At 45.1% G+C, this 12,768-nt stretch overlaps 7 protein-coding genes across 7 annotated transcripts; 3 read left to right on the top strand and 4 right to left on the bottom strand.

Moving 5' to 3' along the window:
- Nucleotides 1-818: 818 nt before the first annotated feature.
- Nucleotides 819-1,771, top strand: CCR75_003720 (uncharacterized protein; the record flags this gene model as incomplete). Its single annotated transcript, XM_067961813.1, has 2 exons — nucleotides 819-1,092; nucleotides 1,122-1,771. The coding sequence occupies 2 exons, from the start codon at nucleotides 819-821 to the stop codon at nucleotides 1,769-1,771; spliced, it is 924 nt and encodes a 307-aa protein (XP_067822518.1).
- CCR75_003721 (uncharacterized protein) lies at nucleotides 858-1,040 on the bottom strand (the record flags this gene model as incomplete). Its single annotated transcript, XM_067961814.1, has 1 exon — nucleotides 858-1,040. The coding sequence occupies one exon, from the start codon at nucleotides 1,038-1,040 to the stop codon at nucleotides 858-860; it is 183 nt and encodes a 60-aa protein (XP_067822517.1).
- An 82-nt stretch (nucleotides 1,772-1,853) lies between the features above and the next one.
- CCR75_003719 (uncharacterized protein) lies at nucleotides 1,854-4,402 on the bottom strand (the record flags this gene model as incomplete). The annotated part of the gene is made up of 6 exons (XM_067961812.1): nucleotides 1,854-2,294; nucleotides 2,370-2,749; nucleotides 2,816-3,397; nucleotides 3,479-4,007; nucleotides 4,078-4,163; nucleotides 4,237-4,402. The coding sequence occupies 6 exons, from the start codon at nucleotides 4,400-4,402 to the stop codon at nucleotides 1,854-1,856; spliced, it is 2,184 nt and encodes a 727-aa protein (XP_067823006.1).
- A 125-nt stretch (nucleotides 4,403-4,527) lies between these two features.
- Nucleotides 4,528-7,497, top strand: CCR75_003718 (uncharacterized protein; the record flags this gene model as incomplete). The annotated part of the gene is made up of 1 exon (XM_067961811.1): nucleotides 4,528-7,497. One exon carries the CDS (start codon nucleotides 4,528-4,530, stop codon nucleotides 7,495-7,497), a length of 2,970 nt encoding a protein of 989 aa, XP_067823005.1.
- Nucleotides 7,498-8,056: 559 nt separating this feature from the next.
- Nucleotides 8,057-9,451, top strand: CCR75_003717 (uncharacterized protein; the record flags this gene model as incomplete). The annotated part of the gene is made up of 1 exon (XM_067961810.1): nucleotides 8,057-9,451. One exon carries the CDS (start codon nucleotides 8,057-8,059, stop codon nucleotides 9,449-9,451), a length of 1,395 nt encoding a protein of 464 aa, XP_067823002.1.
- Nucleotides 9,452-9,576: 125 nt separating this feature from the next.
- On the bottom strand, nucleotides 9,577-10,437 carry CCR75_003716 (uncharacterized protein; the record flags this gene model as incomplete). The annotated part of the gene is made up of 1 exon (XM_067961809.1): nucleotides 9,577-10,437. One exon carries the CDS (start codon nucleotides 10,435-10,437, stop codon nucleotides 9,577-9,579), a length of 861 nt encoding a protein of 286 aa, XP_067823001.1.
- Nucleotides 10,438-10,489: 52 nt separating this feature from the next.
- CCR75_003715 (uncharacterized protein) lies at nucleotides 10,490-12,214 on the bottom strand (the record flags this gene model as incomplete). Its single annotated transcript, XM_067961808.1, has 1 exon — nucleotides 10,490-12,214. The coding sequence occupies one exon, from the start codon at nucleotides 12,212-12,214 to the stop codon at nucleotides 10,490-10,492; it is 1,725 nt and encodes a 574-aa protein (XP_067823004.1).
- Between the last annotated feature and the right edge of the window lie 554 nt (nucleotides 12,215-12,768).

Below are 12,768 nucleotides of genomic sequence, written 5' to 3'. Positions count from 1 at the left end.
CCAGCGCGAAAAACTTTCGCGCTAAGCATCTGCGGTATAGTGGCAACAACAAGCGAGATAAAATCTCGCTGATGCAAGCCTGGAGCGCGTTTATTCGCAATGTCAAAGGCATTGGAAGCGAAGCCTGGCTTCAAAGACTTGACGCGATTCCCGTTAAGTTTGAGAAATGAACTCCAACCGGTGCAAGATTTAGATTGCATCTGTTCTCTCGTGAGGCAGGACTTCCATGCCTCACGTGGGGTGATCCCTGTCCGTGTTGTGTTGACAACACGAAAACGAGTAATAGGGAATGGGGAAGCGCGACGCGATTGACGTTTTGCAATCAAATTACAAGCGCCAAGTGCGCATGTTTTTCGATAGACCTTCTGATCCATCGGATGGGTCTCGTCATACTGACAGACGAGGCCTTCAACGTCAACAACCAGCTGAGAGCGAGGCTCCCATTACACGTTGGTTGTCAAAGTTTTCTGTCACAACTTCCCGTGCTTACTCCGTGTGGAATTGCACAGTGAAAATTGAAGCTATATAATTTGAGCGAAGCTTCCTGTGAAAAGAAGAATGCAAAGGCATTTGTTTATATAGCTTTCTCAATCTTCCTTGAGTTAAATTTGCAAATACTACTGAATATCGGACATTCCAATTCAGTGCTTCATTCTTGCTCTTGAAAATGAAAAGTACAAACTCTCGCAATGTATTCATAAATACAAAATAATTTCAAAACGTATCGGATACCTTTCAGCAGCTGAAAATCCATGTCGTTTGAAGGTTCCCCCAGTGCTTGAATTGCCACGCAAGCCATTTGACTTTAATCGTAGGTCATGCGTTGGCTCCCGTTCCTATCCGTGCTTATAAGCGCACTACCCTCCGACGCGACTGCCTCCCACTGTGTCAAGTGGCGTGCCACATCCCATTGTGACGCCCATGGCGTACGAGAGCCAAATAGCGACGCTGCGTGTTCCAAGCGCATTGCGTCCGGACGTTCCGGCTTCTGTGAGTGCGAGAATCGCCGTCGCGTGCGTGAAGTTGGTTGTGATCACCATGAATTCACGTGTGAAGAAGCGTGTAGTCAAGACTCGTCCGCGGACCTTCAATGTACGCCATTTCAGTCGATGTCGCACTAGTCTGTCTTCTAACAACCTCATCGTTGCCACCAGACCCCCATGGATTCGAGTACGTGACGTGTGGGAGCTCCATTAAACTTGTGCATGATGCTAGTCGTTTTCGTCTTCATTCCCATGAAATCGCGTATGGTTCTGGTAGTGGACAGCAGTCTGTCACGACGCACATGGCACGGAATGACGTAAATAGTCTCTGGCTTGTCAAAGAAGGAGAAGCTGCCCACGTGTGTGACGTGGGACAACCCATTTCATGTGGTGCACTCATTCGACTTGAACATGTGCCAACACGACGGAATTTGCACGCGCACAGGTACAAAGCTCCATTGACCACGAACCACTTGGAAGTCAGTGCGTTTGGCGTTGCAGGCGAAGGCGATTCGATGGATTCGTGGGTTCTCGAGTGTCAGGAAAGCCACCAATGTTCCGTAGAGGGCCAGTGTGAAGACGACGGACTCTGGAAACGTGGAAAACTCGTGACTTTTCGTCACCAAGCGACGAATGCATGGCTTAGTACGAGTTCCAAAGCTCGTTTTGATCCAAGCAATTGCCCCAATTGTCCCATTAATGGCCAACAAGAAGTGAGTGCAACGTCGACACGTGATAGCCACACGATTCTCTGGTATGCTGGAGAAGGCATTTACGTGACCGAGTAGTGGATTTAATTAAAAACACACGTAGACGTGCATAGATTCAATGGCACATGTCGTCTTCTTGTTCCTTCTTCCATGTGTATATTCATTCTATTGTCGATTCCATCACTTCAAAGCCATCGTCTTCGAGATCAAACTTGGTGGTTGTATCACATTCTAGAAATTCGATAGGCACGCCGCCTTGGTTTAATGGCATTGCAAAGAGCGCTTTTGATAATGCAGTGATTTCGTCCATGACTTTTTGAACAAAAACACACGGTGATATGACGGAAGAGACACTTCTTCGGATAGCACAACACGCAATGACGTCGTGATCTTTTAATACATGATCTAATCGTCCAGCGAGTGCCAACATATATGACATGCATGCGTTTTGATACCATCGAATGGACTTTCCTTCGAGAGTGAGAAGTTTTGAAAGGATTGTGCGAAGAGGAACAACGTCTTGTGACTTGACTTGATCAATTGTTGACTGAAGGCACGTCTTTAAATGTAATGCATGCGATTCCGGAGACACCATGTACGACTATGACAAAGCAACACATACTTAACTGAGCGCTTTTTGGAACTCGCAAAAAACAATCACTTTTTAGAAACGTACTGTTGGAAACAGCGCCATGAACTTCTCGGCACGAGCGAGTGATTCCTTCTCACTTGTCTCGACTCGCTTGGCTTCGTCTCGTTTTGATTGTTCCGATTGAATCGATGCTCGATTTAAATCCTCATTAAATTGTCGCTCTTCGATCTTTGCAATAATCCACACCATGCACGCATCGGGATCATCACCAAATTTGTTCACACTTGCCTCGGCATCTTCTTTCGTAAAGCCCATGCCAAGTAATCGGTCAACTGTGAGGCTATGCCGAGGACGATCACCATATGCACGGCGTCGGACTTTACGCGGGCTCTTGGTTAACAACGTTTTATCCGTATCCGAGGTGGAAGATTCTCCATCTAGCTCAAGTTCGTCGTCATCAGTGTCTACATACAAAACGAGTATGTGACGTTCAATTCTATATTCGGACTAAGAAGAGAGATATCACGCACCATCGTCAAGCATTGCGTTTTTCTCGACACTGGCACTTTTCTTTGCAACTTTCTTGGATCTACTTGTCTTATGTCGGCATTTACGCTTCTTGTTACTTGGTAGAGCACTATGTGCTTGTCCTTTTGTAACATTCAATTGAGATGTTGCAAGACTGGACACTGGAGCCAACTTTGTACTCTTCAAATCAACTAATGGCAAAGACGGCATGGCTACGGGAGATACGGGCGCATTGGTACATGACACCTCGGCTTCTTTCGCTTTAAGCACTGCTGTTATAGTGGTATCAGCTTTAGTTGATACAGACTCCGTCAATGGCTTGTTCGTCGTGGGTGCTGCCAAGCTGACTGTATTAACGGATAATGCAGCGGTAGTTAAAGCTGGCAAACCTTTCGAATCAGTACGGATCGAAGCGATAGCAGTGACGGGTTTCTTGACGACAGCTGAAAGAGATTGTGCTGGAATTTCAGTAGCTTTCGCAAGAGGAACAGATGTTGCTTGTATTACCGATGATTCGAGCACCACTGCAGACGCGTTTAAGCTTGATAGGCTTTGTGGCTGTGCAGCTTCCGCAGCAACAAAATCTAAATAAAAAATATAGTACAATCAACGTAAAACGGTTATAAGAAGTTACCAAACAGAAGAAAACCTAAATATTCACAAACCTGGAGCGAGTTGAGTCTTGTCAAGATGATTCGAAACATCTTTTGCTTGACAAGAACTCTGGAGTACCTCTTTGTTGCTTAAAGCGGGTCCACTACTCGTTCCATTGATAATGAGCTGATTTTCAATAAAACGTGTCTTCTTTGCTTCTTTCAAATGAATATCGTCGACTTTTGGACCGTTTGTAAGATCCAAACTTGCACTTTTACGGCCAAATACAGCCCCATTCGTACTTCTTCCACCTTTCGCTACATCTCTTTCGTCACAAATTGGCTTTGACAACGTCGAATTTGACTGTAAAGCTACAGTCTTAGCAGCAAGTTTCGTCCGCATCTTTAGTTGTTTCGATGGTGCAATGCTTGGCACTGCTAATGCGGAGCCTGGTGCCGCAATTGCCCTTCCCGATGGCGTTACTCCTGTTCCTGGCCCTATATCTTGCTGCTTGAATCGTTTCGACCGTGTGGCATCTTCTAAAAGCGCTGCCGCGGCTTTCATTCGTGGCAATTCGCCCATTTCCATTGTAATTCGTGCCTAAGACCGTCCCGAGCCACTTAATGATGCCTCGAGATGCAACAATATATCGATACCAAAACTGCCGTACCTGCCCCACATTGCGAAAGTATTGAGCAACTTGCGCAACTGTTAAACCACTTACGGACTTGTCATTAATCGATCGCACCACGTATCCTACGTAGCACAATCAATACAGAGCGATAGTCAACTCGTGTTTTGCCCTTTCAATTGCAAACGCTTCTTCTACCTTTGCGGACACCGGCACGATCAGCTGGCGAGTTGGCAAATACACTAGATACAACCGTATACGGATTCCCAAGTGCCACGCTTTTCTGAGCAAGCGACATGCCAAACGAACGCTCCCCATCGTGTAACGTAAGGAGCACTTGAATCTGGCGCTTTGGCGCACTCATGACGCTGCAAAAAAGGCTTTGTCCGTAATTGAAGTGCACCACGCCACTTTCAGGATGTACACCACATTAACTTTTGCAAACACAAAACACACACCAATCAATCTTACGACGTCCACGTCGGAAGTATGGGCGTCCCTGCATTCTATCGCTGGGTCCAGGAAAAGTATCCAAAGTGCGTGGTCGATTGTATTGAAAGCCATGCTGTCGTGCTTGAGGGTGAGCGTCACTTTGAGCTTACCGATACCACTGGTCCGAATCCAAACGGTTTTGAAGCGGATAATTTATACATCGATATGAATGGTCTCATCCATCCGTGCGCACATCCCGAGCAGGGTGACGCACCAAAGACCGAGGAAGAAATGTATCGACGTGTCATGGCATACGTCGATCGTCTCGTCGCTGCTGTGCGTCCACGGCGTGTATTATACCTGGCAATTGATGGTGTCGCACCACGGGCGAAAATGAATCAACAACGTGCGCGTCGTTTTCGTGCTGCACAGGAAGCGGAACAGCGTATGGAAGTGGAAAAAGAAGCCCTTGAATATATGAGTGCATTGGGTCATCAAGTGCCCGCAAAGCAAGAGAAGGCCTGGGATTCCAATGTCATTACCCCCGGCACCACGTTCATGGCAAAACTAGCGAAACACTTGCGCTTTTACATTCGTGACCGTGTGAACAATAGTGTTGCGTGGAAGCGTATTAAGGTGATTCTATCGGATGCCGGTGTTCCTGGAGAAGGAGAGCATAAACTCATGGAATATGTTCGTGTTCAGCGGTCCCAACCGGAGTACGACCCGAATCAACATCATGTCCTTCATGGACTTGATGCGGATCTAATTATGCTTGGCCTTGCAACTCATGAAGTGCATTTCTCGATCTTGCGTGAAGAAGTACTATTTGGGAAGCAAAAGTATGAACGAGAACGACAAAAAGAGCAACAAATGGTATTAGATGCCAATGGCACGGCCTTAAAACGAAAACGTGGGGAAGATTTCGAGGAACATGCTTCCGAGTTAATTGCTTCGGATTTGAAACCATTACAGTATCTTCATATTGCGACGTTGCGGGAATATTTACAATTGGAATTTGCCCCGTTGTCGACCGTGCTTCCTTTTGTATACGATTTTGAACGAATTGTCGATGATTTTGTGTTTCTGTGTTTCTTTGTGGGGAATGATTTCTTACCGCATTTGCCATCGCTGGATATTCGTGATGGCGCGCTGGATTTCTTGATTTTAATCTATGCCAAACTCTTGCCTGCCATGGGTGGGTATTTAACCGAGGGAGGCCACGTGAATCTTTCACGTGTAGATGTGATTCTTGCTGAAGTGGGTCAGGTGGAAGACATTATTTTCCAACGTCGAGCTCTGAAACAATCCGAGAACGAAAGGAGACGTCAATCGTATCTATCGAATGAAAAAAAAGATCAAATTGCTGCAAATGCAGCAAAAGACTCGGCAGTGGAGATTGTCAAGAAACGTCGTATTGATAAGGAGACGATTGCCGCGGAGAAGAAGTATGGTGGCATGACGCCCGAAGAAGCCATGAAAGCACGGGTGAAAGAGAGTGTGGAGAAAAAACTCGAGCAGTATCGAGAAGAAGTACAAGATGTCGTTCGACTGGGAGAACCGGGTTGGAAATCACGGTACTATAGTGACAAGTTAAAAGCCGATGATATTGAGGTCGGTGGTGGCCGCGAACGTGTTTTTCATGCGTATATCGAAGGTCTTTGTTGGGTTATGCAGTACTATTACACAGGATGTGCGTCGTGGCAATGGTTCTATCCGTTCCATTATGCCCCCTTTGCATCCGATTTGCGCAATATTGATCAATTCAAGATTCAATTTCAGAAAGGTCTTCCTTTCCATCCATTTGAACAACTCATGGGCGTATTTCCAGCTGGAAGTGCTCACGCGGTTCCAAAGCCGTATCGATGGTTAATGTCGGATCCCAAGTCGCCTATTATTGATTTTTATCCAAAAGAGATTCCCGTGGATCCAAATGGCAAAGCAATGCCATGGCTCTGGGTCGTTCTCTTGCCATTTATTGACGAAACACGCTTACTTGATGCCATGAAAGAGCCCAACGAGAAACTCACGGAAGCTGAAACGAAACGAAATGCACGATTTGGCAAAGAAGTGATTTTTTTCCACACCAAATGTCCTGTAACCACCCACTGTCCGACCGCGGAGGTTACGGAAGCCCTCGTGATCCCCAACCTCTCTCAATCTTTCAATGGAAGGCTCCATTACATTGAAACACTGTACTTCCCGATCGGGAGTGTCGTGCCAAGTCCAGAAAAGGCTCAAAAACATCTTATGGACATTCCAAACAACCAATGCTACAGTTTTCAATACCGCTTACCACCAACACGACCCCATTATTCGAAAATACTTGATGGTGCCAAACTACCACCTTCGGTTTTACTTACCGACAATGATCGACAAATTGTGATTCCATTCTTTGGGAAAGCAAATATTAATATTGTCGATTTGGCTGGCGATGCCTCGAACCATACAAATGCACGTACAAACAGCATGGCGCGTCAAAGTGGACGCGGTCGTGGATTTGGTAATCGTGGTGGTCGTGGTCCGCAAAGGTACCCCTCGCAAAGTAACCCTCGCTTTCGTAACGATAATTTAAACGTAAACCGGTATGGTACCCATCCCCCTGTTCAGCAATATAACCAATATCTCGCCAGTGGGTACGGGAATTGGGGCTCCCAAGAGCCACGCAATAAACACGGACAGTATAGCGATTCGTACCACCAGTTTTCGGAAGGACAGTCCTCGTATGGTCGACCTAGTAATGAATATCGTGGCGGGGGCTTTCATCCGAATGCTGGACGCGAACATTACAATGGTCATGGATTTCAAGGAGGATTTGGTGGCCGAGGACGTGGTGCCGTAAACCAGCCCCCGTTTGGAGGCTCTCGTCAGCCATCACATGCGTATCCATCGGATCGTTTTGTAGCTACTCCGTCTGCACCTCCTGTGCCACGAGGCCTCGAGGCTTTAAAGGCTGGACTGCGTAGCATGCATCAACAGCGCCAGAATCACCCGGATGAAGCCAAAACGTCCCGTTACGATCGGTAATTTGTAGCTTTTTAATCGTAAAATCTCGACGTGGAAGTGAGAAAAACAATATATCGCAATTAACTTTGAACAGCTATTTCTTGAAACAGCTGTCAATCTATTTGACTTGAAAACTGTATGGCAGCAGTAAAGGAGCACGGAATAAACGCGCTGATTGTTGCATTAAACATTGCCGATGCAGTGTAAAGTTTCTATAAATAAAATGAATTCAGATTTTGGAAATTAAGTCGTTTAATCGATTAATATAAACATTAATGACAAAATAATTTCTGTAGAAGTCAGTTATTTCAAATCATGAAGCACTGCTTTGAGATGGGCTTTTCGACACGCACGTTTTGCGCAGTACTGAAGAAGCGCTATCGGATCAGAATTTTACAAGTCTGACGAGGTAGCAACAGCTCTGTCGACTCATCTATACCGAATTTTTTGCACTTGCTGATTGTAAGGTCAAGCCAATCAATTTTCAGTTAGATATTGCAAGGCACGAGCAAACAAACGTATTGTCGCAAAGGTCGTGCGAGTAGAAACATTGACAAGCTCACAATTGAAATTGAAAGCCATGCTGCAGAGCGTGGAAAGTAGATGCTTTTCAAGTGAGGAATGCCATGAAGTGATTGAGCTGGACGTTATCAGCCTTTCGGATCCGCAACAACCGTCTTTAGCTTCTAATTCAAGTACCGTGGAGATACTGGAGTCCATGGATAGCATTGTAATTTCGCCCATTGCGACGAAAAAAGCAATTTCTTCGAAACCAACCAAGATCCTCTTTCTCGATGGAGCTCGAGGTTTAGCAGCTATGCTTGTCGTTATACAGCATTCGCAAGAGTTTGTGCCAACACTTCATCTTGGATCGGTTGGCGTTGATATTTTCTTTGTGCTCTCTTCTTTTCTCTTGACGATGATTTGCATGAAATTATGTCTTAAGCTATTGTCACAAGGTGCGAGGCACCAGACGTGGGCTTATACATTTGCCGATTACTTTCAAAAACGTTTTCTACGAGTCTATCCGCTTTTTTTCGTGACAGTGATTGGCTTATCACTATTAAATTTGAACGATCAAAAGCGCTATTTTGTTAAAGGAGGTCCACCATTTGATACGGTCAAGACACTCACGTTTTCGTTTAAGTATCGGTATCATGTCTTTTGGTCATTGCCATTGGAAATTGCTTACTACTTTGTGATTCCAGTCTTTGTCTTGGCTGTCATTTCGATGCGTTGCTTCTGGTGGATCGCTACTCTTTTGTTGAGTGTGTGGATTGTCAATGAAGGTGTGTTTGGGGATCGGCAAAGCCACATGCCATTGCGGCCTCACATATCGACATTCCTGACAGGGTCTGTGGCAGCCGTGGTTTTCGTAAAAATGGACACATGGATTAAAAAGACAGAGTTTGTCTTTCGTTATTGGCACATTATTCCCATTCGAATGATTGAAGGCGTCGCCATAACAATGCTATTCAGCGTTTGTTTTCGAGGACTTCTCTTTCATTGGGTGCATGCAAATCCAGCACCTCCGCCGAGTGGATTCCCTTACATCAGCGCATTTTTGGCAATAATTATTGTAATTGAAATGCTTTTGCCTTCCTGTGTCTCAACGTTGCTCGAATGGAATTTCTTACGTTATTGTGGAAAAATTAGTTTTTCAATTTATTTGTTGCATTCGTTTGTTCTTTATAATCCGGCACTTCGAACTCAAACGAATTATTTCGATCGGCTCTTTTCGAGGTTATTTATCATTTTAGCCGTTTGCACTGCAACGTACTATCTAGTCGAATACCCGTCAATGCTACTTGCCAAGAGAGTGTCAGCTTTTCTTGCAAATGCAGAGAAAAAGGCGACGGATGGCTGGAGTAACCTAATTATCAAGGAAAATGTCGTGATGCACAAAAGAAGTTGCCAACGTGACGACCAAATGGCTCGGAAAGTAAAAGAACTTCCGAGCAATACTTTGTCGTAGTATCATGTCAAAAAAAACGTTTCAAAAATACACGCATAGAAACATCAAGTGATTTGAAAAAAATCCTCAAAACCTATTTTTCAATTCTATTTTCATTTAGCCAACATGAATCATATCTTACCAAACTACTTCTTCTTGATAATAGCTTTGCTTCGTGTCGGGGCTCCGTGGCTTTTTCCTTTAATATTGCCCTTCCCACGCTTCGATCGAATCCCATTCGTGACCTTCACGCCTCGTGACCGTGCCTTGCGCTTCTCCTCCTTCCGGATCGTGCCTTCCGTACTCAATTCATTCTTCGCATGTTTGTTCACGCTACTTCGATTCGTCATTGCGGCACCATTACGAGGTTTTCGACCATTGCGATAATCAAGCCTCTGGCTTCCACTGTCGTCTTCGACCTCCATGCCACCACCAGCCACACGTTTGTGCTGTTTCTGTTGCCATTTTCGATACACTTCCCCAAATTGCTGTTTCTTGCGAAAATTCACTCCACTTTCATTCCGACGTTTTAAAGTCCCTTGACTCGTCAATTCACCCGCGGTGGTTTTCACAAACTTCTTCTTGCGGACATCCCAATGTAAAATACGTCGTTTCTTGTTCATTTCAATTGCTTCATCGGGATTCACATCTAAAATCGCTTCTTCCAAACGTGCTTCGGCAAAAGCATTCACTTTTCCACCATCGGCATTCGTCGCCAAGAATCCCTCGATCGTAGACTCGCCATCTTTCATATATCCAATGTAATTGTCATCATCTTTAAATGCATGACCTCCCCTTTCGTCAAATTCCGGCAAACCCGTTTCAATCTTCGTGGACTCGTTTGAAACCGCATACTCTTGAATCACATCGACCTCGTTCTCCCCCGCTGCCACACGTTTTTTAAGCTGCTTCCGTTGATGTTTGGATAGAAAAATAGACTTCTTCTTGAATCCAAGTCCTTTTTCCATAATCGCCTCCACGCTTTCGTTCTTGTTTCCACTATCCATTGACTTGATCGTTTCGACTTTCTTCCCACTCGCCAACGCCCTTTCTTCAGCTTTAGCATCCATATACCTCGCCTCTCTCTTTCGCAGCACCCTTGATCGTTTCAATATGAATAATCTTGCCATGGACTTGTCGTTTTTTCACCATCATTTGAACGCCAGGAGACGACCGTTTTGCCGACGAATGCGCGCCAACGGCAATTTCAAAGATTGTCTGCGGAGGACGAAACGTTTGCAACGAGTCAATGTACGCTGCTTTTTCCGCTTTATTCGTCTCCAACACGTATTCTTGCTGAAAGAGAGGATGCACCTTTTTCACAACAAGTTCTTTGCCACGATGAATGGAATGTTTCGATGGATCGGCACGAGTTCGTGCATAGGCTTTGTATGCATTGTCACATACTTTAATCAATGGCGACACGTGTGGATGATTCGCGACGATCTCTTGAATTGCTTCGTTTTCTTGATCAATTAATTCATTTGGAAATGCGCCATAATGGACGTCCGCCACCGTCATGGTACGTAGCGTATATAGCTTCTTGCCCGTGCGTATTAGATCCGGACACGAGTCTTCCAGACGACGTCCAATATACAAGTGCAAATCCACCATAAATGGCGTCTCATCGGGATCAACAAAGCTTAACGCCGTGCCCGTACGACCTGCACGAGCAGCTCGACCAACACGATGCACAAAGAGTTTTGCCGTAGGTGGAAAGGAATAATTCAAGACATTATTCAAAAGTGGAATATCAATCCCACGTGCTGCCACATCCGTGACAATCAATAGCTTTGTTTTCTTGGCACGAAATTTGCCTAACTGAATCTTTCGAGACGCTTGATCCATGTCACCGTAGGCATACGATGCGTCAATGTGACACGCGGCAAGCAATGCATGCAAAAACTCGACGTGATGACGCGTTGCAGCAAATACAATCGTTTGATCGTCTTGAGGTAAGAATTCACGCACGAGATACAAAAACAACGCGGGTTTGTCCCCAGATCGTACGGTAAAGAAAGCCATTTTCAATTGTTCTGAAATTTGATTCTCTACATCCAAACGAAGAAGTTCTGGATCGTTTAAACCCGCACGTGCAAATTGTACCAACCCTTTCGGTAACGTGGCGGAAAACAAGAGCGTTTGGCGATGGACTGGCATGGTTTTTAAAATCTCTTGCAATTGTTCGGCAAACCCCATTTCAAACATCCGATCGGCTTCGTCAAAAACAACGTATTCAACAGCTTGGAGATGAAAGTCTGGAATTTCGTGCAAATGATGCATCAGACGACCGGGGGTTGCAATAAGAATGTCAGGATTCGCGGCAATGGCTTCAAATTGCTGGTCCATGCCTTCTCCACCAACAATGAGCGCCATTTTTAAAGTTGTGAATTTCGACACGAGTTTCGTAAAACGAAGTGTTTGAACTGCGAGCTCCCGCGTTGGGGAGAGGACGACGGCACGAACACCAATCTTGTTTGTGTGTTCTTTGAGTTTTTCGACCATGGGGATTAAAAAAGCAGCGGTTTTTCCAGAACCTGTACGTGCCATGGCAACACAGTCTTTCCCAGAGAGTACGATTGGTAACGACTTGCGTTGAATGGGTGTCGGCACTTTGTAGCCCATGGCCATGACGCCACGAAAGACCAATGGACTGAGACCAAGGTGCTGAAAACCACCTACACCGGCTCCTTTTCCATTGCTTTTGCCATGCGTTGTGCCTGTATTGATGCCGTGTTTTGCGTTCTTGTTCTTGCTCTTCGTGAGTAAATCATCGGCGGCCATGGGATATGTCAAATAATTGAAAAGCATTGGAAGGCACGAGGTTTGGGTATCACGGTGTTTGATTGAATAAAAACGGATTTCTATCGAGTATTGGATTGGATAAAAGTAGGTATGGGTGGAAGAGAGTTGTATTGAAATATGGTGAGGAAGATCATTTTGTCGACGCTTGGATGATCTACTTTATAGTACTCCTCACACCAAAACGGTTTCAAACTACTTCATAGAAGCCAAAGTTGTTTAAAACAACTTCCATTTTGTTGCGAAAGAGGCAACTGATTTAATGAAAGAGAGCGAGAGCTCCAATATCATGTCTGTAGAAAGGCCATCAAGGCTCAATATTTCCCTTCAAAATTTATCAAATTCTTTTATTGAGAAAATCGTGCAACGACTGGCTGATATATCAGTCTTCTGCTTGCGTACTTCTTGATTAATTCCAATTTGTCATTTGCTTTCTCCTTTACCAATTTCAAGGCTGTATATCAAGCATTCCATGTGCGCTCCTAAACGGTATAATTGGCTACTACTACACGCATTGTGACAGTTTCAATATGAGG

The sequence above is a fragment of the Bremia lactucae genome, linkage group LG1, assembly GCF_004359215.1.
Source record: "Bremia lactucae strain SF5 linkage group LG1, whole genome shotgun sequence".
Taxonomy (NCBI): Eukaryota; Oomycota; class Peronosporomycetes; order Peronosporales; family Peronosporaceae; genus Bremia; species Bremia lactucae.
The sequence above is the reverse complement of the archived record's forward strand: the minus strand, read 5'-3'. Positions and strand labels throughout refer to the sequence as shown.